Source organism: Sinocyclocheilus anshuiensis, unplaced genomic scaffold (genome assembly GCF_001515605.1).
Source record: "Sinocyclocheilus anshuiensis isolate Anshui unplaced genomic scaffold, SAMN03320099.WGS_v1.1 scaffold3077, whole genome shotgun sequence".
Classification (NCBI taxonomy): Eukaryota; Metazoa; Chordata; class Actinopteri; order Cypriniformes; family Cyprinidae; genus Sinocyclocheilus; species Sinocyclocheilus anshuiensis.
In genome coordinates, this window is record NW_015554865.1 from 279,680 (window position 1) to 306,998 (window position 27,319).

The 27,319-nt window shown below is 36.4% G+C and overlaps 1 protein-coding gene across 1 annotated transcript in view; it reads right to left on the reverse strand.

Annotated features, from left to right (window-relative positions):
* Window positions 1–27,319, reverse strand: part of LOC107671548 (voltage-dependent R-type calcium channel subunit alpha-1E-like) — a 71,578-nt gene that overhangs the window by 12,720 nt on the left and 31,539 nt on the right. The window contains exons 16-37 of the mRNA XM_016464464.1: window positions 27,056–27,173; window positions 26,863–26,930; window positions 26,545–26,606; window positions 21,148–21,885; window positions 19,774–20,048; window positions 16,181–16,346; window positions 15,939–16,068; window positions 15,757–15,816; window positions 14,814–14,920; window positions 12,596–12,607; window positions 11,711–11,807; window positions 10,078–10,238; window positions 8,311–8,424; window positions 4,800–5,001; window positions 4,432–4,596; window positions 4,147–4,257; window positions 3,583–3,663; window positions 3,258–3,377; window positions 2,897–2,962; window positions 2,405–2,496; window positions 2,011–2,185; window positions 930–1,057 (exon numbers count right to left, since the gene is read on the reverse strand). Of these exons, the coding sequence (XP_016319950.1) occupies window positions 930–1,057; window positions 2,011–2,185; window positions 2,405–2,496; window positions 2,897–2,962; window positions 3,258–3,377; window positions 3,583–3,663; window positions 4,147–4,257; window positions 4,432–4,596; window positions 4,800–5,001; window positions 8,311–8,424; window positions 10,078–10,238; window positions 11,711–11,807; window positions 12,596–12,607; window positions 14,814–14,920; window positions 15,757–15,816; window positions 15,939–16,068; window positions 16,181–16,346; window positions 19,774–20,048; window positions 21,148–21,885; window positions 26,545–26,606; window positions 26,863–26,930; window positions 27,056–27,173 (3,248 nt within the window). The remainder of the gene's footprint in view (window positions 1–929; window positions 1,058–2,010; window positions 2,186–2,404; window positions 2,497–2,896; window positions 2,963–3,257; window positions 3,378–3,582; window positions 3,664–4,146; window positions 4,258–4,431; window positions 4,597–4,799; window positions 5,002–8,310; window positions 8,425–10,077; window positions 10,239–11,710; window positions 11,808–12,595; window positions 12,608–14,813; window positions 14,921–15,756; window positions 15,817–15,938; window positions 16,069–16,180; window positions 16,347–19,773; window positions 20,049–21,147; window positions 21,886–26,544; window positions 26,607–26,862; window positions 26,931–27,055; window positions 27,174–27,319) is intronic.

The following is a 27,319-nucleotide window of genomic DNA, read 5'->3' on the forward strand; positions in this document are numbered from 1 at the left end:
AGCCTAGAAGAATTTTTGACTTTCTAAGTATCGACAGACTGATGTGCACTAATTGCCATTTGAGGACGGCCTAATTGAAGAGCTCACAGTGAGTCCTGAATCTAGTCCAGGCCAGTTTTTGTTCTGGCAGCGCACAGGAATCCAAGGCCATTTCCAAAATTTCAGCAATTTCACCACAACAAAACTGAAAACATCCGTCCGTGTCTGACGCGGTGAGCAACGCACCCAAATGTTCTGTGCATTTTTGGTTCAAACAACTATTCAATTTGATTCAAGCACAAACAATGTTACACCATATGAGAATACACAACAACAACAACTGTAAAAAGCTGAACATCTACCAAAAATAACAATAGTCTCACTCCTCTATGGGTTCTGCAGGCCAAAGTTTTGGTAACACTTTAATAATCCATATTAGACATTCTACTAACTATTTGCAACTCCATCATGTCCACTAGCAGTCATTAGTAGACTGTCTGCTTAATATCTGCTAACTCTTTATTTCGATGCTCCCCAAAACACACTGTTCTGACTACAGGTAACTTTACACATACATGTCAACTTATTTTACTAACCCTAACCTAATGGCCAACTAATACTCTAATGAGAGTTAGTTGACATGTAGTTGCAAAGTTACTTAATGATTTTCAAAATAAAGTGTATCCAAAGTTTTTCTTGAAGGGTGAAGGCCCAGGATCTTTGCATATTCACAACTACTGTTAAATTTGCTAACATATACATTTGAGTTGAACTACTGAACAGAGTTGCATCTGTATAAATGAATAAACCAAGCGAAATCAAAAAGAAACATGATTGTGGATGTTAATGAGCAGGGGGTACTAGTGAAGTGCCTCTATGCGTATGACAGTAAGAACAGTAAAAATCATTAGAAATATATTATATCTGGCATTCCAGTAGGTTGCACTTACCATGCAGCTCGGTCATATTCTCCCCAGATGCGCACAAACTCATCCAGATGGTGAGGTCCGAGAATGGATGAGTCTCGGGTCAAATACTCAAAGTTGTCCATAATCACAGCCACGAACAGATTCAGCATCTTAGGAAAAATAAAGTGCCAATATTCTGGATGTAGACCAAGTGCACAAATTTCATTAATGTAATATTAGAGGGATAGTCCACTCAAAAATGATAATTCTGTCATTAAATACTCACCCTCATGTCGTTCCAAACCCGTAACACCTTCGTTCATCGTCAGAACACAAATTAAGATTTTTTTTGATGAAATCCGAGAGCTTTTTGACCCTCCATAGACAGCAATGTAATTATCACATTCAAGGCCCAGAAAGGTAGTAAGGGCATTGTTAAAATAGTCCATGCGACAAAGTTTTCTCATAGATTCATAACATTACGGTTGAACCACTGATGACACATGGACTATTTTACTACTTTTCTGGGCCTTGAATGTGATAATTGCATTGCTGTCAATGCAGGGCCAGAAAGCGCTCGGATTTCATCAAAAATATCTTAATTTGTGTTTTGACGATGAACAAAGGCCTTACGGGTTTGGAACGACATGAGGGAGAGTAATTAATAACATAATTTTCATTTTTGGGTGAACTATCCCTTTAAGACATAACTGTAAATAAGTATCAGGGAGAGTCAGCTAAGATGTTTTTTTATTGTGTAAACAAAGACTCATCTGCAATTGAAAGATGCACATGAGAAACTACCTCTGCAAACACTTAACTACCAAATGCATAAACAAAGGCACTTACTATAACCTCTTATTTACTTTTAAAAAATGATCTTGTCCTGTTTAGCTTGTGTATTAATCTAGCTTATGCTTTAAACTTGGCATTGTTTGCTACCAGTATTGTTGGCTTTGTATGACAAATTGCTTTCTTATAATTTCAGCTGACAGCAGACATCCCAAAATATAACTGGTTGTATTTGTTTTGCCCTCTTGCACTGAACTTGAGTAGAAAGTAATGTTACTCTTTATGTAATGTACATTTCAGAATTCTGAACAGGACGCTGATAAAGTCTCACCAAAAATGAGCTGAAAAAGATGAATGAGACAAAATAGAAATAGGCAAAGTCCGTGCCACAGCCCCCTTCGTGATCTGGAGAGGTGAAAGGTGGTGGTATCGAAGGGTCCAGTTCACACTCCTTCCCCCCGAGACACGAGAGCATGATCTCCTGCCACGACTCTCCTGTGGCACTTCTGCAAGACGTAAAGTAATATATCTACCCAGGAATGAGTCACCAAACACTAGAGCACTCAAACACCTCTCCAGTCTTGTAGAAACATAAGAATCAGTAAATGACAGCATTTTCATTTAGAGATTAAATGCACATTTCATTAACTATAAACAAACGAAAGAATGCTGGTCTAATTCTACTAAAAATAAAGAAAGTAAACAACAGTAATTTTTTCTCTTACCTAAAGAGCAGCATCAAGGCACCAAAGAACGTTTTGAAATTGGTGTGTTGATTAATGTGGCTCTCATCATTCAATTTAATATTACCGAATACCTAAAGAATAAGATAAGACAGATTATTAGAATCAAGTATATTGTCTATAGAACTATAGAAATGATTTCATATCGCCACTCAAAAAGCCAGACTAGCAGGTTTTTGATGCTTCGGAATTTCTGGCACGTTGTCAAAAATGGAAATAATCATCTAAATGTGTGCCCTAATAAAATTTTTGGGAAAAAAGAAAGACTGCAGAATTGGGTTAGGACTTTAACACACACCAGCCCACAAATACAGATGAATAAACAGATTTGATCATTTATAGAGACTGAGCTGCCGAAATACAAGTACATTCTGATGTTTGGGGAAGTATTCAGCCAATACCATTAAATTATGTAGTTTATGGGAAAAGTTTACATCATTTTTATAACTGCCATATATGATATGAAAAACTTACTTGCATGCCAATAATGGCATAAATGAAGAAAAGCATGGCAATGAGAAGGCAAACATATGGAAGAGCCTGAAACAAGAAGAGAGTGAAAAGAATGTTGTACAAATCTTTCCTTCATTTATTATTTTCCTTTCCTTCATTATATTTTTTTTAGACTGAGCAAAAAAACAAAAAAACAAAAAACAAACAAACAAAAAACAAAAAAAAAATATATATATTTTTTTTTTTCATTACAAAAACTTTGGCAATTTATTTTACATTTCTAGACATGGAAATCACAATTTTAAAAGTCTGTGTTTTTTTTTTTTCATGACCACGCAAACCCTGAAGAATAGTGGTGCATTCAGTACACATGTGATTTTACCTTGAAGGACTGAACAAATGTCCACAGCAGAATCCGTATTGTGTAGCCTTGTCTCAACAGTTTAATGAGTCTGGCTGCCCGGAAAAGCTTCAGGAAACTCATATTGATGGTGTTCACAGACTGAATAAAAAGAGAGGGGCGAGAAACTGTTGTAGTAAAGATTACTTGATAGACAATTTAAACATTTATCTTGTTTGAAGGATTTTTAGATATGCATTTACTGAAAAATAAGTTGAAACAAACAATACAAGTGGCCCAGAAACCCCAGCACTGATACACACTTCTGATTCATATACTCAGACCACTACATATGAAATATTCCTACCTGTAAATCTACCACAATTTCAGAAATACTGCCCAGCACAGTGATGAAATCAAAGATGTTCCATGTATCACGGAAGTAGTTCTGTGAGATGAGACCAGAGTGACAATAATGAAAACGATAAGCAAGTAAATCAATTCAGGTGCATTAAAAATGCATTCTTCTTTGAATGATACTCAATAGGGGATAGTTCACTCAAAACATAAAATGTGCTGTTAATTTGCTCACCCTCATGCCATCCAAGATGGAAGTGACTTTTTTTCTTCAGTAGAAAAATTTTGAGACCATCACTTTGAGAGTCAAATAACCATATCAGGACACACAAAATGAATCCCCATGGCTCCTGGTGAAATATGTTTTGTGAGATATGGTTTTTGACTCTCAAAGTGACGGTAGCCATTGATTTGCATTTCGTGAATCACCAAAGGCCACAGTTTCAGCTAAAAATCTTCTTTACTGTTGTACTGAAGAAAACAAAAAAAAGTCTAAGGGTGAGGAAATGAACAGCAACTTTTCATTTTTGTGTGAACTGTCCTTTTAACATCAATGCGATGTCATTAAACTCACCATGAACCCAAAGGCGAAAATCTTTAAGATGCATTCCAGAGAGAAGAGCACAGTGAACGCAGTGTTGAGGTGCTTCAGGACGATGTCGTAGGCAGCTGGCGCCGAGTGGTACTGAAAAGCATTACGATTATAAATCACAAATGCTGTATGCACCTCAAAATATCTCATTTAAGCTCTTTCAGCTAAAGATGAAGACCATGAAAACCAAGACCGAATATACAGCTTCACTTTTTCAAATCTACAGAATGTGTTCCAAGCTGGAATATTGTATGTTGAAAGTCATACCTTCATCATGAGCACTACTGTGTTGAGTGCAATCATGACTAGAACCGTGTACTCGAATGACGGCGACACCACAAAGTGCCACAATCGGTACTGGAGGGTCTGTCTGTTCTGAGGCATGTATCTCGTTAGGGGTTTTGCACTGATTACAAAGTCAATGCATGCCCGCTGGAAGAGTGAGATAAGAAAGCAGCGAAGGAACATGCAGGTTAGTACTACTGATTAGAAACCTTTATTATTTTTTCATGCTTAGATCAGACTCTTCTTCTTAATAATGCCGTTAATGTCACTAAATGGTGTTAATAAAACCTAGCTATGTGGAAAAATATGAAATAGCTTGATGTGCAATCCAGTCGTAAATGTACATTCACCTCGTTTTTCTCCAAGTTGCACTCCTCCATCATTTTGTCTCCCTGCTCCTGGAATGTGATGATGATGAGAGCAACAAAGATGTTGACAAAAAAGAAGGGGAAAACCACAAAGTATATGACATAGAAAATGGACATCTCCATTCGGTTTCCTCTGCTTGGGCCGTGGTTTTCCTCAGTCATGTCCACCGAGTGTTGGAGAACTCTGTAGAAATCATAATGAATGCATCCAATGAATTCAACAAAAAAACCAAATATATATATATATATATATATTTTTGCAATTTATTTACTGCTACATGGACTGAATATGATGTTTGTTTTCCCAAAACATGACTCCGTTCTCATTTAACAAACCTGTGGACATTCTGGGTTCTCAGAAGTGGAAGTCGTCTTTGGGTAAACTTCTACAGTGGTGAACGGAAACATTTCTATGCATATTTCTATGACTTTCCACATAAAGAACAAATATAGAGAGAGTGATTGTGGTGGTCAGAAGAGAGAAAGATGTCAAATTTGCCATTAGCCATTGTCACACTCTTTCTGTAAATGAGTGCCAAAGTAATATAACTCGCAGTATAGTGTTACAAATGTGCATTACATTTTTTAATTGCTAAATTTATGATGGAAACGCATCATCACAGTCTGTGAAAAGGGTCCATTTTCAGTATTTAAAATCTGCAGCATTAAATCTCTTCCTGCTTCTTCACAGACATGCTACTCAACCCACACTCAATTCATCAGTGACAGTCCACATTATTTCCCCTGCCTTCTCAACCACTGATTCTTGGCATCAACTCGTAATCAAACATCTCTCCACATGGATCCCAACTCAACATTAGTCTCAGCAGTAACACTGTAACATAAGGGCCATAACAAACAGAGGTGGCTCGCCAATTCTGGGTCTAAACTGATGTTTTCTAAACTGATGACTGTACTCCAGAAGTCTTCAGACAATCCATAATTTCTGAAAACAAGTTGGCTGGCTGCTTATAGGGATTAATGTGCACATCTTTGAGAATTTGCCAATAATTGCCAAAGCTGGAGAAAATGGTTGTAACAAGATAAGATCTGTTATGAAAGGTGAGACCTGCAAAGGTTTCTTTGAGCAGTTATCCAGACTGTGCACACAGTTTATTATTGGATGCAGTTAGCAGCATCACGTCTCTCATAACTGCATGACCTTGAAGACATGTTTTATGTGGAGGCTCATCTTTCTAAGCTCTAAGAATCTCTTTCATAAATCAAACGATGGAAAAAAATAATTTAAATAACAGTGCAGATAAAAATACATTTGCTTGCCTGGAGTTGCAATAACTATAGTTCTCTGTTACCTCATCATAATTATGATGAGTTGGATTAAAAAGTAGAAAGAAGAAAAGACCTTCGGTTGCATTTCAATTTCTTTAAAAGTCTGGAATATTACTATGGGTGTAAAAGTAAACTGCGTCTACAGTCCACTGGAGTTGGCTCTTCCTTCTTTAGCTTTTCCCTGGGTTTGCTTGCACACATTTTTTAAGGTGGTTCATTCCAAGCATCTTGGAGAAGGTGCCACAGTTCTTCTATGGATGAACCCCAGACTGACTTGAAGATGGTGAGATCAGATCTGCGTGGGCTACACAATCTGTTGTGTGACTCCTTGTACATACGAAAATTTCACTGGATTATAACAATATTTGCAAAAGAAAAAACTAAACAAAATATGAATAACCATCTTAAAACGAATGTTTTGTGTCACATAATGTGCAGACGATGTTGCACAGTTCTTGTATGTTTCGAGGTTTTAGAACATTTCTGGAAAGGTTCCGGTAACTGTCGAGTGATTTTGTTCATTCACACTGCCGAAAGCTTTCACAACGTGACATCTATTGTGCTCGCCGAGAAGCCCAGCTCTTTCACGTTTGACATTTGCCAACATTTCTGGCATTCTGGATCCAATTTGCATTTCCACAGAAGGCACAGAATTTCCAGAAGCCCAGTGCTTCATTCTGATGGCATTCACTCCTCTGATTTTGCATAGTTTAATGAGCACTAAAATCTTGTTAACATATTAATTTATTTATAATGATTGAGATCTGTCTAATTTAAGTATGGTCATTATATTCCGTTCACCATTATGTCTTTAAACAGGCACTTACAGTATGCACAGAGAAAAGCATTATCTTTATGAGCAAACAAAAAATGCTCAAAAGTATTCACCTCTACATCGCCATTCTCCAGAGGAGGTTTAGACAACCTGTCTGAAACCAAAGCGTAGAAAGCTAAATCTCCACTGACACACATTTCCTTGGCAGATGTGTTACAAATACTTGAGAAGGCAGCAGAGTAGCCTAGCATCAATAGCCCTGCACTGACAAGCCTCTTCCTTTCAGGAAAGCCTCCATCTCTCTCAGATCTCAGAACAAACTTGGGAGCTGACCAAAAATGCATCATGTTGCCAAATGCTCAAGTACATAAGAAACATCCAGGCCTTCCTATTGAGTGCATTACTGTATTTTGCTAATTCACTTTTCCTATAGGGATTTGGTTAAAGAGTTATAAGCTATGAATCAAACCAAACAGCAATGAGAAAAATCACAACACTTCAAACTTTGATTTGAAGCAAAAAATATGTAGAAAATCTGACAAAAAGACAAAGAAATAAGACGCCTGTGTGTATGTAACGTCTGTAATCATGGACGGAAACTACAATCCCATGAAGCACTGTGAATGAAATAATTTACTTCAAAGCAATGGAGAAATACAAAACAAGCCATTCAAAGTTGTTGATTGTAAATATAGCATCAATATATTTAAGTTTATCTCAAAATATGTATGCATACTTATATGTGACCCTGGACCACAAAACCAGTCATAAGGGTTGAAATTGAGATTTATGCATCATCTGAAAGCTGAATAAATAAGTTTCCATTGATGTATGGTTTGTTATGATTGGACAATATTTGGCTGAGATGCAACTATTTTAAAATCTGGAATCTGAGGGTGCAAAAAAATAAATAAAAATAAAATAAATAAAAATATCGAGAAAATCGCCTTTAAAGTTGCCCAAATAAAGTCCTTAGCAATGCATATTACTAATCAAAAATTAAGTTTTGATATAGTTATGGTAGGAAATTTACAATATGTTTTAATGGAACATAATCTTTACTTGATATCCTAATGATTTTTGGCATAAAAGAAAAATTAATAATTTTGACCCATACAATGTATTGTTGGCTATTGCTACAAATATACCTGTGCTACTTATGACTGCTTTTGTGCTCCAGGGTCACATATATTATATACATAGTGCTTCATGGAAGTGGGTGGAGCTAAATATCTGGTTTGGCACGATTTGCTTGCTGCACTCTATAACCCTACTCCACAAAGCCATTAGTAATTGTGACCTGATATATTAACATGTTTATGAAGTGTTCTGAAGCCATCAAGTAGTTTTAGCCTAACTGAGGTACTCATTTTACATTTGAATTAACTATACAACAGTCTGGTGCAGTATATAAATGAATGGACATACTGTGGCCAGCCCTCTCCTGTGGACACAGTGACATTATCATAGTGGAACTCGTGTCTCCTCCACTCCCGCTTCTTCACCTCCTTCCTGTCCCTCCCATAGTCAATGTAGTAGCCTCTACACAACACAGAACAATTCAAACTATGGCAGACAAACAAACAAGACATGCATGAAAGAATACTAATCAATGCACATTTGTACCAGGATTCCTGAACTCTTAATAAAATAAAAATACAGAACTAGGCCTTGCAGCGCTCCATCCTCATCCTCTCACTTCTGTAGTGTGACTTCATTTGAGATTCATCTCGATCGATCAGGCTGATTGGGAAGTGTTGTACTCTCAGTCCCACACAGAGGTGGGCAGAGTATCCAAAAACTGTACTCGGACAAAAAGTACTTATAGAAATATTTACTCAAGTTAAAGTAAAAGTAGTACGCTTGAGTAAGAGCAAAAAGTATAAAAATGAACAAAACATTTATAATGTTTTCAAATTCAATATTTATTATGTTTGAATATTCAAAGCATTTCACGGGAACAAAACATGCAGGTGGCTCTACAAGCTTGAACTGCACTAATAGTAGGAAAAAGTCTTATTATGGAATTTACTTGCAAATTTAAATATTGAATCACACTAAATTACAACTGACATGAGAAATATCTTCATGCATTGCAATGGAAAAGATAACCTATATGCTTAATGGTAAACAAGCTAAATTTAAGAAAATCTGGAGTCCTTTTTTATTATTTATTGAATGTAGGGATATTGACTATATAATAGAGGATCAAAATTCTGGATTGGGTATTTAAATATATTTTAATGTGCATTTTTATTAACCCCTTACAACTGGGGTTGTTATTGTTTGCAATGGATTATTAAATCTAACTTCTAAAGTACAGACTGTATTAACCCTTATGTTGGTTTGTGCTTTATACTTTTTATGTAATATGAGCCCCTAGTGTTTGTTTGTTTGTTTTCTTTTCTTTTCTGTACATTGTAAGTGCTGTTTCAGACACGGTATGTACATGTGTCAGTCTTGTACGTAAGTGTTTCAAAAAAATGTAATAAAAAAAATAAATAAAAATAAAAAATTACAGCCTTGAAACATAACTTAAGAATGTCTATGCATGGCTGAAATAGTGATGAGTGTAAATGTTTTCATTAGTAAATGCAAACAGTAAAACAAAAAGGCAAAATAAAAAAAAATCTTGAGTAAGAGTACAAAAGCATCCAATGAAAAAACTACTCAAGTACTGAGTTACTAGTTACTTTAGATCATATATCTTACAATAACATGCTATTATTTAGACAGATCATATTTAATTGATTTCAATGATTATATTATTAGGATAATTAGATATCGTTGCAACAAACACAGCAGAGACAAGCATTAATTCTGGCATTTCATATGTTGCCCCAAAATAATTGCGGGTCCTTTGCTTTTTTATAATAATGTATACAGCTACATTTGAATTATTAGACATTGGCCCATGATTGAGGCATTGCTCATGCCACAGAAAAAAAAAAATCAGCATGCATTGAATAAACTATGCATTTCTGAACATGTATTGCATTAAAACAAAGTAACAAGAGCAGCATTGCTCCACAAAGTAAAAGTACCATTTTCATTAGAAAGGTACTTGAGTTAAAGCAAAAATACCTACTCTTAAAGTACACATTTTCCAAAACTAAGTAAATGTAAGCCATTACTACCCACCTCTGATCCCACACTCACACATACAGTATATATAAAGCACACGGTTGCACTTACTGGCATTCTTTTTGCGTCCCCATCGATCCGTCGGTACAGTAGAAGAACTTTCCCTTGAAGAGCTGCACTGCAATCACAGCAAAGATGAACATGAAGAGCTGGTAGACGATGAGGATGTTGAAGACGTTCTTCAGGGATGTGACCACGCAATCAAACACAGCCTGCAGGACAACAGAAATAATCATCATATCGCACATCCCAGATCTTCAACCGGCAACGCAAATGAGATAAGTTTCATACGCAGCTTTGTGCCATTTACAGAATGATGCATTCCAGAACAGTATATTATCTAATGCAATCAACATCACAATTGTACCTAAAGCCTTAAATGTATGTTTAGTCATTAAATTAGTGTAAACTGGATCATGATGAACATGATGCACACAGCATTGCATTGTCTACACTTTTATTTGCAAGTGATCAAATCAAACGTTTATGCTTTTTCAGGCAGTACAGTCATTTTCTAGCATGTTGGTTGCTATAGTAATCATATCAAGTCAATCCCATGTGACTTTGCTCTATAATGACTGGAGACTGAAAGCTGACAGAAAAAAATGCTTTAGATGAAGCTTTCTTTCGATCTGTTTATGCTTCACTAACAGTTAGGTTTATGGGCTGAACTGGTGGACCTTCATGCTTATATTTCACTTCCATAGCAATCTAATTTGTACAAAATCACCGCCTTGTAAAGTAGTTATGCTTTCTCATGAGATGGGGTTGGAACTGAAGTGCACTAGGCCGCTAACTTCTCATTTCTTTGTCATCTCGATCCCCAAAGATCTCTCATGATCTCCCATCTCTGATTCAATTATGGTTTAGTTAAATGGTCTGATGAGTATTCTCATAATTCTGGCTCTGTATATGACTGCATATTGATTTAAAATGAAAAAAGTACTGCAAGTTATATTTAGCCTACTTTTAATTATTCACAGAGGGATTACTCATATTTGGACAGCAGAGCATCCTAATTAATTCATTCATTCATTAAACTGTGTGTGTTGTTGTGAGACTGTTTCAAAGGAATATTCTTGGAATACGATATTTCTTGACTAGAGTTTCTGTGTTTGAAATACATAACATTACACACAGAGTATATGGTACATTAGTTTATCGCCACAGCAAAAGTAGATGGAAGAATAAACAGACTAAAAAAAATACAGAATAGCATTTCTTTTTAATATTGAATGTGGGATGGGATTTAGCGCAGGAGGAACCCAAGGCCTAATTTTTGAGACTCAAAGAAATGACTAATAACGTCCTTTACATGCATTAGTAAATGTTTACAGAATTTTTAAACCTGTTACATAATGACTATGCAATTAAATAATTATTTATAATGTTTGAATATTCCAAACTATTTTGAGTAAAACTCAATACTTGCAGTTCATCTACTGTAATCCTTTCTTTTTTTGGATACAGTGCAAATGAATTGAAAGTATTGAGTTGAACTGTTTTGGAAGAATTTATTTGTCACATGTGGAATGAAAAAGTGTGCAAGATCCCCAGTTTTTATTTTTTCTTAATATTCAAAGTAGGCATAATTTAAATATAAGTGAGCAGAGAGTTGGATTGTCCATTCAGGTTTTTTTTAAGCTACAAATGTAAAGTATATAAAGTGTGAAAGAGCAGATACCTTGAGCTTCGGAAGTCTTTTGATGGTCTTGAGGGGACGGAGAACTCGGAGAACCCTTAAGGACTTAATGGTCTTAATGTCTCGGCCTTTGTTGTTTCTGTGAATAACAAAACATATTATATTTTAGAAAATGTATATTTTGGGGGAAAAAATCCCACCTGCACAGCTGTCAATAACTTAGATATTTATATTGAATTAATCAAAATATTTGCAATTAATCAAATATAAGCCCCAAATGATCCGGCATCTTTGCTGCTAGATATCAATATAAGCTGACTGACATCATAAATAAAAACCTAAGTACTACAAATTAACTAACTTTCTAAATCTTAAATTATGTTTAGTGCTGTTTAGTGCTTAAATGATGTTTAGTCAAGGCCTAACTTTTCAGGCTCACACAATTTTATTTTAATAATGTCCTTTACATGCATCAAAGGACTTTGCATGCATTAAAGTATAGTTTTATGATATTTTTAAACACGCTATTCAATGACTATGCAATGAAAGCAATATTTATAATGTTTGAATATTCAAAGCATTTCACATGATTCACATGAACAAAACATGAAGTGGCTCTTCAAGCTTGAACTGCACTGATGGTAGGAACATGTATTATTATGGTACATACTTATGAGTAAAAAGGCATGATTAATTGCATATTTAAATAATGAATCATACTATAAATGTTAAATTGACAGCCACCTAAAGCATAACCTAAGAATGTCTAGGCATGGCTGAAATAATTAGAAAATGAGTGAACATTTTACGTCAGTAAATGCAAACATGGATCAGACATCATGATATTAACACACATAAATAAACGATGAACTGAATTCATATTAAAATGGACAGACAATGTGACAAATGAGAAGCATCTGCTGTTACCCCATTAAATTCCTGGCAGCCACAGAGACACAATCCAAACAACAACAGAGAAGCATTAAAAGAGAAAGAACACATGTAAAGCCATTAAACAATGAACCAGAGTAGATTTATGAACGTCTGGAAAATCCTTTGATAGAAATACTTCCTTGAATAACAACACAAACATGCTTAACAAGAATAACCCGTAACATTTTGATCAATTATTGAGCAAAATCATATTATCTGGCACATATGTCTAATGCTAGGCAGCTTTCAGATCACGTTAATAAGACTAGACTGCATGCTTTTAGGGCTTCTCTCAAGGGTTTCCCAAATAGACTATATTAAATTTAGGACACCATCATTTTTTTAATAACTGATGCTATTTAAATGTATGTTTAAGATCATATTTATATATTCCTCCAAACTTTACCCTATATTCTAACTATATATGTGTGACTTCCATCTCAGTTTTAGAATATATTAGCAAGCATCAAGCATTCAAGAGTATCACTTATATAACTTAAATGAGGGGCGTCCAAAGTCCAGCCCACGGGCTCACAGCCTGCTCTGAATCAGCCCGCAAGATGCTTTAAAAATAGACCAGGATTTGGCCCACTATTAAGAGATTCATAGACTGCACTTATATGTCTATACCACGTAAAGCCAAATCTCACAACACACCACCTCCACTAGTGCAGTCGCCACCGGCTTCTTCTTCTGCCTCCTGAGTTTCACCGGTGAAGCGGCGCACAAAAAGAATAAATAGATTCTTTGCCTTGTCATACATATGCTATACACTTTTTGCATACACTCTTAAAAATAAAGGTGCTTCACGATGCCATAGAATAACCTTTTTTTCTAAATGGTTCCATAAAGAACCTTTAACATCTAAAAAGGTGTTATAAAGGTGTTATAAAAAGGTAAGAAAGAGATGGTTCTTTAAAGAACCTTTGACTTTGTAGAACCAAAAATGGTTCTTCTATGGCATCACTGTGAAGAACCTGTTAAGCACCTTTATTTTTAAGAGTGTTACTATTTAGTATTATGGAGGTAAAATGCTCCTTATCAACCTTGTTTGATATGGCAATACAATTCAATCACATTATTTTGGCAGTGAATGTTTTGGGAGGGTTTTGCAGAGCTTTTGGACAGAAAATCTTTGACCCAATCTGACAACACTGATTGATGGTCATTAATGAGTAGAGTGGCCTAAACTGGGTAATATATCTTAGCAGAACTAAAATTACATCCTGGGTTTAAGCAGTCTTGTATTTTGCACACACTGTAGAGTTTATACAAAGCTAAATCCAGTGCACAATGGATTATAATCAAAGCCCAGATTGCATTTACATTTATGCATGTGGCAAAACCCTTTATCCACACCAAATCCACTTTTACATTACATTCAAAGGATACATTTTTTTCATTCATTTGCATTTCCTCGGAATCGAAACCATGACTTTGCTGTTGCTGTTTGAGCTACATGAATGGGTTGTTTATGTTGCAATTGGTCATTATACTGTATGCTTCTATACTGTTTGTTTGTGGTGATGTGATAAATGGTTCATATAAATTGCATTTATTATATTACATTTTTAAAAATTGTACACATTTATATACAAATATATATACACTTTGTAGACACATTTGATCGACAGGTCACAGTAAGATTAGATTATATAGTAAAGTTATCAACCCAGGCTCACTGGAAAAAAACATATCTGTCGCAACATTTCTGCAAATATGTAGATATCATGCTTCTTGCATGTTTCACAACATTTTCAAACTGAGTGGTGTTTAAAAAAGCATGTTTAGTTTTTTTTTTAAATGATGAAATATCTGGTGAGTATTGCTAAAAGGTTGTACCCGAGCGCTCTGTATTGCGAGTGCAATGCTGTACCAGGTGAGCGACTGAGCAAGTTTACTACATCAGAAAATCCAAACATACAGTATGTGATGCAAATGTCAAATTTGTGTTAACAAGCAAAAACATCGTTGGTGCTTTACAGCCTCAACAGTTCCTTTGCAACTGGAAACCGCAGTGAATCGTACGCATTGGTAGTTTTGAAGTTTTGCAAGTAGGCACGTTTTTAAAAAATTTGCCTGTGTTGAAAGTTATCCGAGGTCTGGAGTCCGGCGTTGTCATATGTTTCTAAAACGGTCAGATAAATCTGACTTTATGTAAACAACTTGGCTTAGTCACACAAGGAAGATGGATCTCATGTGAAATACTTACGTCAACGCAAAGGCAATTAAAGCTCCAACCACCACAATAAAGTCTAGAATGTTCCACAAGTCACGGAAATACGATCCATCATGAAGAATGAGGCCCTGGTCGATCATCTGTATAAAATGGCATAATGCACAATTATACAGAATATGAAGTATATATAATTTTCTGTATTTTATACCTATATGTAAAATTCTATATATGTCTACCTACAGTATATACTTCAAATACTTCAAATATCATTGACATGAAATGTCTCTGTGACAGCCCTATATTATGGGGCCAGAATAGTCTCAAAATAAATGAATATACAAAATAAATTATTACGAAATAAAATAAGTATATATGGAAAGAATAATTAATATATTCATAACCAAATTTACATTGACACCAAATTAATCCAGGTAGGCACATGCTTCATATGCCCACAGCGAGTTATGATTGGTCAATTGAGATGCTTAAATCTGATTGGATAAAAGAGTATGACAGAAACACAAATGAAAAGAGGACAAAACACACACACACACACACACACACACACATACAAGGCAATTCACACACGTGACGATTTGCTAATGCAGATTCAACAAACATTTTGTACATTTAAAGCCTCCAAAACTTTGTGTGCATGCTTGTATATATGTTTTGCATTTTGTGAATGTCAATTTGGTTATGTATATATTAACTGTTGTTTGCAAATATACAAACTTTTCTTTTATGCATTTATGGATCTTATTTTGTAAATATGTTTATTCTGAGACTATTCTGGCTCCAAACTAGACTGTGTATAAGCTAAACAGTAAAAAGGAGTTTGGAGTTTGCGGATATCTTTGGAGGGCAGGGTTTTGGATTCATGTCGTGAGGTTAGCAAAAAAATAAAAATAAAATCCTTATACCACCTTTAATATAACAACTATTTAAATAACGTTTGAAGTAGCAAAGCAGTTACCTTTATAATCATTTCAAATGTAAAAACGCCAGTGAAAACATAATCAAAGTATCGAAGAACCTGTAAACACAGTAAACAAACCTGTCACAATGTTGTTTTAAAGTCAAAATACTCATTAGTCATATACATTAGTCATTATATGAGACCTTAAGTATGCAATATGGTGAAATATAATGGTTTACTTTATTCCTCTCTGAATTGGTGCACACAGGGTCCTCAGCAGCCAGTGCAATGCTGCTGGCCACAATCACCAGGAGAATGGTCATCTCGAAGTAGCGCAGGGTCACCACATAGTGGCAGATCCTCCTGATACTTTAGTTACACAAAGAACATGATTTTAGATGTTAGCTTTGTCCTGTTCTATCATGCATGGTATACGGTACAAAAGCTAAAGGTGTGGGATCATGTAAAAATGGCAGCTTACGGATTTGTGCTTTTGAAAATGAACATGCTGTCAGGTGTGTCGGGTTTGGGGGCAGTCGACTGTCCACCTCCATTCTCAACATCATCATCATCGTCGCCGTCGTCGTCGTCGTCGTTACCATCATCAGCTTTGCCTGAGTGAGAGGCCTCCACGTCTTTGAAGCTGACTGTGACGAGTCAAATCAAGAGAACAAAACAAATATTTCAGAATTTTATTTGCATCCTAAACTTAACTATTGACTTGCATACTACTACAGTCAAACTTTCTGGCAAAATGAGTAGTGAAATTAGATATGACTAGCTGAAATCCTCATAATAATGTTGTGAAACTACATAATGTAAATTAATATTACTCAGTACTTAAATATATAATTGCACTGTAACAAGGACATCTTAAAATTTTTTAAAGGCTACTGTTCTTGAACGTATTTCATTTTGTTGTTCCCACTATTTGAAAGTAATGCACCATATATCGAAGTAGCTTTTTAGTAATTGTAGACAGAGGTCTGCATAACAAAATCTGAAAACCTTTTGGATTTGGATCAGTTTTTCATGCATAACTTCAGGTTATATAATAATAATAATAATTATTTTAAATATTTTGCTTTCATTTTCATCTCGTTTGGCACACAAATGTATCTAGCTGTGTAAAATGATTTAAATAAAACAAAAATGGTTATTGGCTAAAATATCCTCTAAATTTAGCCATGATTTCAGTAAATATTACTCTGACTAAAATGACATTTAATTTTTGTTGACAAAAATTATATTTCAGTTGACAAGAAGTTCCAAATTAAACCAAATATCTTAAATATTTATATTTAAATAACACAAAACATTTAAACCTGGATTAACATTTAACACAAACAACATGTGAAAACTGTCCTTGTGAAAAGTTCCTGAAACAACATTAAAAGAAGTACACTGTTGTAATGCAATGCTGTGACTTCCTTATGCTTTAGTTATTCATTGAGTGTTTTTTAGATGTGATTTTGTTACAGAAATGTTTGTTTTGAAAGGTTTTTCCAGACCAAAATGCTTTTGTATTCGAGATTAATTGGCTAGAAGTTATTTGCGGTAAAATTACATTTAAAGAGAGTGTGCAATTTTGGGGTTTAGGCTGGTTTCTGTCTTAAAATTTCACAGTATTGATCAGGTTGGATCAGGGCAAATTGTCTCAGGTACATGGAGAGTTTGGGCGTCAAAGTAAAGATTGTGCAAATCTCTAATTGTGGGACCTTTTCACCCCTGTGTCCAAATATGCCTTCATCCCTGTAAAAAGCAGTGCATGAAATAAGAAGCATGTCCAAATTTGCTATATTCAAAACAGCAGATGACCCAATACTTCCTATCTACTGTACCTACAGTACCTCATGAGGCCACAGGAAAGAAGTTGTTAATGGCAAGGAAGCATCACCACTGATGGTGTAGGACACATGGCATACATGCCTACATGATAGAAGTATGTCTGGATTGTATTCCTACTGCATGCATGCATACTTTATAGAAGTAATTTCATACAGTCACAAAATAAGTCCTTCATCAAATGTAATGATTTTGCATGCTGCAACAAGATTTCAGAGTTGCTTTGGCTCTGAAACTGTGAATGGAGTGTGACTGCCAGAGTAAATATATCAGACTGCAAATAACTGGCAAGTGTGTTGCAGGTCTCAAAGTACATATGTTTGGGTATTCACTGAACATGAATTGACCTGCACATATCAAACTTTATTTCTGAATTGTCAGTGCTCTATATGTTTCTGTTTGATATGTTGTGTAATTAAACTTGTCTGTTGCTAGGCGCTCTCTCTCACATATCTTTACACATTAAAATCAAGTTTATATGATTTATCTCCTAGGTTTTTACCACGATTACCTGTGATTGTTTGCATCTGAGATGCAATTAGATTTGTGCATTTATTATAGGCTGGAAGCCATAAACCTGAGCCCACTGAGTGCCACTTTTTTTTTTTTATCTTGTGTTGGGTTTGGAGGGCTAAATGGCTTCTACTGTAGATTTCCGCAGAGTGAATGTTAAACTAGATTTCACCCAACACCCAGCACGAAGCCCACTAAAGCAATGAAACAGAATACTCTAAAGGCGAACTGCTCTTTACTTTCTGAGACAGCTGAAGAAGCTTAGATTGCCACAGGCATTGATGACCCAGTTCTGTGTCTCTATTAATGACTGTGTCCTCACTTTATCGATTATCTGCTCTGCAAACAGAATCAATGGCTGCTGTCCACCCCCCTCCTTCAGGACTCAGCCATCAGCAGCTGAACTACTTCATTACAAATCAACACCGTTGCACTCTGACCGTCTTCCTCTGAAAAACTGCTATGCAGATCGAACCAAACACAATGGGCACCTCATTGCTGAAAATGGATTATTTCAATTATTCAATTTCTAACCCATACTTCATTCCATGCATCGTATATAATACATATTGGGTTATAGAAATGGGTTTCACAGGTCTGTTCTGATAAAATTACCAGTGAAAACAATGCTAAATGCAAAAAGGCACTTACCTTTCAAAGACTGGCATGTCCTGTGGCTTGACATGCTATACTACATATAATGTCATCATTATGCATGCATGATTTTTAATTAAGAGACTGCAGTATTTGTAATTTAAAAAAAAAATGCATTTGTCACCACAGGACAAGATTTAAAGGTGACTATTCATGGCAAAGGGTGAAAAACTTTGTAAGGATACTTTTCTTTACCATTTAATGATACAATTTTAGAACAGTTTTGGTTTGGTACTACCTTCCAAAGAAACTAAAAGAACTTCAAATAAATTGGTATGATAAAATGGTAAATACTTCAGAAGACCAATCCAGAGAAAACGTACTCTACACAGTAAAGAACCAATTAAACAAGAAGATGATGGATGGACGTACAGACGGATGGATGGAAGGAGGGATGAATGGATAGATGGATGCATGGATGGAAGGAAGAAGGGATGGATGGATGAATGGATGGAAGAAATGGACGGACGGACAGATGCATTGATGGATGAATGGATTTACAGATAGATGCATTGATGAATGGATGGATGGATGCATTGATGGATGGATGGGCAGATGGACGGACAGATGGATACATTGATTGATGGATGCATGGATGGATGGATGCACTAAAGGATGGATGGATTGACAGATGGATGCATTGATGGATTGACAGATGGATGCATTGATGGATGGACAGATGGATGCACTGATGAATGGACAGATGATGCATTGATGGATGGGCAGATAAATGCATTGATAGATGGACGGATGGATGCACTGATGGATGAATGGATGCACTGATGGATGAATGGATGCACTGATGGATGGATGGATGGATTGACAGATGGATGCATTGACAGATGGATGCATTGTTGGATTGACAGATGGATGCATTGATGAATGGACGAATAGATGCATTGATGGATGGATGGGCAGATGGACACATTGATTGATGGATGCATGGATGGATGGATGCACTAAAGGATGGATGGACTGACAGATGGATGCATTGATGGATGGACAGATGAATGAATTGATGAATGGACGGATGGATGCATGATGGATGGACGGATCAATTACCAGTCATTGGTGCCATTTCCAACAAAGGCTGGGTTGATGTCTCTCGTTTAATGCTGGTTTCTGTCATACACTCATCCTGGTTTAGATAGCTGCCATTGTTCTCAATGTCTGAGACTTCCCCTGTCATGTACTTAGATTCTGATGAAAACTCTTCTTTGTGCCTCAGGAATGGAGCTTCCTGGCTTTCTGCTTGATCTTCCATTCCAGTGCAGAGAGTCTGAAGCTCCTGAAGGCCAGATGCTTGGGGAATCCCAGTCACGTCACCCACAAACTCCCTAAAATACAAATGTACGGGTGTGAATGATTGATCTTATTAAATAACGAAAATATGTTTCATAACTTTGCTGTGTGTTGTGCCTAGCAAGACATCAAATTGGAAACCAAGCTCAGTTCTGTTCAGCCATACAGTAAGTTAACACTTTATTTTGATCTTCATCTTTAGACATTATGTCGACTATAAATAACATTGCAAGTACATGTCAACTTATTCTTATAACCCCAACCCTAACCTAACAGTCTACTAATACTCTACTCTACTACTCTAATTACTAGTGCTGCTACTTACAAATTGTAATCTGTTTCTGATTTCAAATTAAATGGCAAAAATTGTAGTTAGTAACATAGTCCATTAAATTCAACATTTTAGGCAATATAATCTGACTACTTTCTGATTACTTTTGACCTAACTCGTTTATCCCATTGATAAAATAGAATAATTATTTATGCATTGTTGAAATGTTGAGAAAACGCTTCTTAAAACCAGTGGTCAAATGTAGTGTAGACTCTCAGATTTCTGTGTAATTATAATGTAATTATAGCCACCTGAATAGTGGCTGGTCTTTGTGTGAATGTCCACAAAACTGAGAGACTTTCCGAATGTTTAGAAAGGAAAATGTAAAAGATGAAAAAGAAAATCTGTGAGAATCATTCAAATGTGAATAGTTTATTGCTATTGTGTGAACAATACGTAATAATCTAATAAAAAAAAACAAACTATAGTCTGATTATGAGTATTTTCAAATGTAATATAATCAAGTTACAAGTACTTCATTTTTGCAATATGATTACATAATCCAGATTACATGCATTCAGTTACTAACCAGCACTACTAATTACTGGGGATTGACGTGTAGTTTCAAAGTTCTCAACAGAATGATAAAATAAAGTGTTACCAACTAGGGCTGCATTTCCCAAAAGCATCGTAAGCTTAAGTACATCATAGACCCATTGAAACGTATCAGGATCGTAACATTTGTCAAAAACTGTAGGCTAAGTACTTCACCAAACCAGGACAGTGACAGAATGTCAACATTGGACGTAAACTAGCAACTGCGCAATTCACTAAAAGAAAATAAGCCATGATCTTGTTCTTACCTTTGGCATTCCTCCCGACTCTCAGTTTGCTTGCCAGACATGATTGTTTCTGTTTCGTACATGTGCATCAAGTTTTTAGACTGTGTTTCATCCATTTTATCCTCACCCTCCTCAGCCGGTTTCTCGCTGCACCCGAATTGCTGGTGATTCTCTGCATTTCTGGCCTCTGTTCTGAACTCTCGATGTCTGTGGCGTTTGTGCCGCCCACCCTCTGCCACCCCTGCAGCGGCAGCAGCCCGAAACTTCCTTGCCACACGATGCCTCCTCTCTGTATTGGAATGATGGTTATTAGTGCTCGGCCTCTCCTCCAGCCCCGATCCCGTCAGGGACAAGGGCTCAGATTCTGGAGGTTCAGGGAGAGGAATGATGATAGACATGGGCGGCTCTGGCAGTGGCATCCCCACAGACATTGGTGATTCTGCTAAGTGTAAAGGGCTCGTCTCTGGGGATATGCAGCTCTGTTGGTGATGATCACTCACTGGAGTTTCCAACTGGTCCTCTGCGGGACTGCCAAACAGCACCTCACGACTGGCCATCTGCCGACGTTTCCGCAGCTGGTTGGCCCGTTGCTCCCAGACGGACATGTTTATCTTTTTGCGTCTTTCACGACGGCCAGCAAAAGCATTGACGGGCTGCTCTTCCGCTTGCTTCCCAGCGGCTTCCTCCTCTGCCTCTGTGGGAGTTGGTCGTCCTCGGTGGATGGCACGCTTCCTGTACAAGTACGGTCTCCGTCTCCTTCTGCATGGATGTGAAACATCTCAGTTACAAGAGGGATATCGTTTGCAGCATGCAGATTTCACAATTCACAAGGGTGTGTGATAAAAATCAGGAAATTAGAATAAAAACAATGGCTATCGATTCAGGCTAAATAAAACGGAATTCGAGAGAAAACCAGGGGAAAATTCTTGAATAATAAAAGTAAACAAACAAGAAAGAAAATCAGAGAAACAGAGTGCACAAAGGATGTCAGCAGGTAATTCGGAGTGTTAATGAGATGGACAGTGCAATGCTAATGGCAGACTTGACAGATTAAAAGATACGTAGACAGTTTTACTTACAATTATGCGTATTCTTTTGTTGTCCATGAAACCAAATAAATGATTAATTGAAAATAAACCATTAGTGTATTTGTAGATATGACATACCAAACAATCCATATTGGCAGACTGCACACAAGTCAACTCATGAGGCTAGAAAAAGTTAACCCGGGGTTTCACACACCTGGCCCTCGTGGTCTACTGTCCTACAGAGTTTGGCTCAAACCCAAATCAAACTCTCCTGAACAAGCAAAACAAGGTCTTAAGTTTTAGTAAAAAGTTACAAGCAGTTGATTTGGATCAGGGTTGGAGATAAACTCTGTAGACAGTGGATGCCAAGAGACAGAATTGAGAAACCCTGTTTTAGGGTTCTTTGGCACTTCAATACCATTAATGCCACATCATGCATTTGTGTGAAAAGTAATAGATGTTTTAGATAGAGATAGTTTTTGTCCAGTGTTTTTGGTAGTATAGTTTTATATATCTTAATGTTGCAATGACTATTGATTCATTTGTTGGTCTATTATCATGTGCACTTTCTTTCGTACCATTGTCTTTTCAACTCGTAAATGCCATTAAACTTGGGACTAGACAGTTACTGTACTAGATTGGTAACTAACTTTAAGCTGCCATTATGGAAGCAACTTCTATAATAACACGAGATAAACTAATCAACTGGATGTGTTTCTTCATGGCTCAAAACATTTCATGGTTTTGTCCAGATGTCACTCTGATCAGAATATGAATATCTTCACTGAAGACAAAAGATGCACCGTTGCACTTAATCTGACTACAGTGTTAAAATAGCCAAGCTTCTATTAACTAATATCTAATATAAACAACTCTACAACAGTGGTAAACAACCTCTTGGTGACCTACCATCCTGCAGAGTTTAGCTCCAATCCTAATAAAACAGACCTGATCCAGGTAATCAAGGTGTTGAGGGTTGTTTAAAATTACAGGCAGGTGTGTTGAAGCAGGGTTGGAAATGAAGTCTGCAAGAAGGTAAGTAGCTCACCAGGAGCAGTGGTGGCTACTCCTGCCCTATTTGTTTAAGAATATGGATGTGGACTTGAGCAGTATAAAGCTGTGCTTATATGGCTACCCCAAAACACACATCCTCCTGGTTGATTGTTAACAGTATAAACTTCTGCACATAAAATATTACAAGACACCTGGCCACACTGACATCTTAGAGTTGTGTTGAAACACCAAATGCTTACAGAGATCAATTCAATGCAGTATAGCAGGGGTGGGCAAATCTGGCTCTCGGGGTCCATTATCCTGCAGAGTTTCTTTTTCTGGACAAGACAAGGCAGTGTATCTGCATTTTGAAGCATCATATGTGCCAGAACAGTAAAGATTTTGAAACATAAATAAGAGGTTCAATGGTTTTGCGATCTTTTTCAACTTTGCAACTATTGGGGAGAATCTGATGTCAAGCTGAGATGCTGTTGTGGTCTCCACTAGTTCAGAACTAATAATTAGTACCAGAGAAACACATACTGTATAGTTGACTACAACACTCAAGTTCACTTTGGTTTTGATTGCATTGTGGTGAAGAACTATCTTGATTAGAACCATGCAACTGAGAAAAAGTATATGAAGGCATTGCTTTGATTGCATCCAAACAAAGCTTGAACTGTTTTCCATTTATCACTGCCACTACCCATTCTCCTCATTTCCAAAGTCTTTCTAGAATTATTTTTTTATTGGTGTGTAAAAATCCTGCCATTTTCTTACACAGTTCCTGACATTATTTAATCTTACATTGATTTATCTGATTTATCCCCTTTCTGATATCGTCTTTGATAACGTTTGCTAATTATTTGCATTGTGTTACAGATCTGAACTTGAAACAAAAATGTTTGAGGTCACAAGTTGCAATCTTAAACTATCACAATTGGTAACTTGAAAAAAGTTGCTCCACTGGGAGCAACCAGTGCTATCCCTTGCCAAGGTTGTATGTATCAAATTAAACTGACCTATTAAGACAAAACCGATCTAAAAGACTAGTATTACAACAGAATTACAGGTTCTTTAGACTGATTGAAATGCACTAAACTAATTTCAAACAAACATTTCAGAGAAAGAATCTAAGATGACATTAACTATGTCACATATATTCAGGAATGTTTTGGATACAAGCTGATCACTAAGAAGATTAGTTGGCCAGAAACAATAAACTCAGGTCAGGTTTGATCAACAAACTCAGCTCAGGTTTGATCATTGGAAATTTGATGGTTCACATCCCACTAGGAGTTAACTGCTTTGAGCAAGGTGCTTAAGGTTACTCTAATTACTATCAGGTTATGTCCCATGCCTTCTTTTCCATATGCTCTTGCAAACTGAGAGAAGCTAAAGGGGCTTTCGCACCGGAGGAACGTTTTCATAGTTCCTATAACTATTGGTGGAAATTAGGGCTGCCCCCTAATAGTCGACTAATCGTTATTCGACCAGAAGAGGCTCGGTCGACCAAAATTTTATTAGTCGCTTAGTCACAAAAAAAAAATCCACATTGGCAACCGGACAGATGGAGGCGCCGGTGCGCTCACTTGCTCTTATAATACTCCGTAATTTTTGGTCATACAGATAAGAGTAATACATCTTTCAAATCTGTAAAGACTCTACGTATATTTGTGTGTACTCACAATAACAACAAAACATTGCGCTTTTGTAAAATAATGAAAGCAAACAGGATGCACTTTCTGCCGTCTCGGTCTCTGTGAACTTGAGCGCGAAACTCCGTGTATATCTTTGCCTTACAGACATTAAAAAAAAATATATAGAGAGAGTGAAATGTCTACTTTCAAATGAACCAATTCAAATAGAAAACAAATATTCTCAGATTATGTAATCCGTGTGAAAGGCACGTCCACTACTGTGGAGGTGATGAGTCAGTGTCACCGAGTTCATCTCTTAAAACAAAACAAAGAAAGCACTTGTTTATCAGTGAATTATTAAAATGTTAATGCAGCCTCCTTACTGTTTTTCCCTGACACATTCATAATCATAGCTTCTGCGGTGCGCTATGACAAGCTTTATGCGTGTGCTTGAGGGCTTATTAGGCTTTGTAGGCAATTAAAGGCTCATTATAATTATTTAAATGGTTTATTAATAAACATGCCGACTAATAGTCGACTAATGCTTAAAATGAACGACAACTAGTCGACCAGAAAAATCCTTAGTCGAGGGCAACCCTAGTGGAAATACCTGCTTTTTGGTGTGTTCGCACCACAGGGACTGCTAACGATTCTAGCTATAGAAACGCCTTTTGTGGCGTTTGTTGACTAAATTAGCTCCTATTTCAGAGTAGGATCTAACCCAACAGAATAGGAACTACCAGTGATGCATGCCATTTAAAACACCGGCACCCACCATTTTTAAAAAGCCATGCAAACAGAGTTTACTTACTTACTCCACGAACATGGAAAACAGCTATAGATGGACCAACACCAAAGTCCAGACAGTTTGCAACCTTTACACTATGGAGGAAATCCAATGCAACATTGCTGTCGGCTGGCTTGAGTCACTTCAGAGTTCCTACTGGCGGTGCGAATGCAACCAGAAAAATGGCCCTAGGGGAAAGTTTAGTTCTTGGGTGACCAACCTGGTGGACAGTTCCTATAACTACCTGGTGCAAAAGCCCCTCTTGTTGGAGAAAATAAGGAACGTCTTTCAATGTGTGCTGCACTGGAGGAGTGGAGAAACTGGCTAAAAGGAACTAAACAACCATTTCAGCTGTTTACTGACTTCAAAATTCTTAGGTACATTCAAGCTGCTCAAAGACCTCTGCTCAGTACTGACTCTGTAACTTTGTGTACTTTTAAATCTAAACTGCACTTTACAAAGCTAAAGCTTGTAATCACTCTAATATCATATTGATTTTCTTCTATAAAATAAACACACTATTCCCCCGTGGAGTTTCCTAGCAACTAAAGATTAAAAAATAAATAAATAAATAATGAAATTCTTACGCCCTTGATAACCAAGATTTAAAGACAAACCGAAAATGATCCAGTTATTCCAGTTCATCAGTTGAAGTGTTTTTGTGTTCCTCCCTATCAAATTTGACCAGAACCAAGACTGATCAAAAAGCGTGACAGACAAATGGTACATTCATATATGACACTTCTGTTCGTGTGTTTGATGGGTCTGAAAAATTACATAGTAGCATAGTGGCATAATGGTTTAAAAGCATGTCTCAAGCACAAGAAGATCAGTTGCAACAATCAGCAATCGACACCAAATTCTTGTTAGTTTCTTAGAATGCTTACCAGCTTCTTAACACATGACACAAAACTGCATCCTTAGTTTGAAAAACAGATTATGACAGACAAAAAGAGAAAAAAATACTTACTCTGAGAGGCCAAATTCTCTGGATTTATAACGCTGATTGAAGAACTCTTCCGCCTCTTCTTCCTAACACAAAAATATTTTTCAGTATACCTACCTAAAAGCATACACTATGAATACACTATGCAATTACTGTTAATTAAGGGCATGGATACTAATTTTATATAAAATGCACACAAAGGTAATTGCACTGTATGCATAATGAGAAACATACATAATATGTTATTTTTGGGATTATTACTGGTACACCATCAGTGTTATTGCAAAATATTACATTTACATGTTTATTAAGACTGTAATATGTTACCTTTCTTGGTCTTACCTTAGTCAGTTCCTGTGCATTGGCTAGATTATCCACAGCAATAGCCAAGAATACATTGAGCAATGTATCTGTTCACAGCATCGTCAAGAATTTGGGTAGATTTGAATGGAATGAGCATTACAAGCTTTACTTGCTTGCAAAGCTGTTTTCATGTGCAACAACACATAAAAGTAGCTATAGCCAAAAAGGATACAGTTCCCAAACAAGGTTAAAACAATAAAGTAGATTGAGGACCACATGCCGTACTGCACCCCTCCTTGTGAGCGAATCCCATTGTACATCACCTCATTCCAGTCCTCTCCAGTAAGAATCTATGTTGGATTAATCAATAAAAAAAAAAAAACAGTTTAAATAATATAAAAGTTAAGGCTTGCAATGTCAATTTAATACATTTTTGTACTCATACTAAATAATATAATTAAGCTGAATATGAAGTGAACATAAGTTTACGATTCAA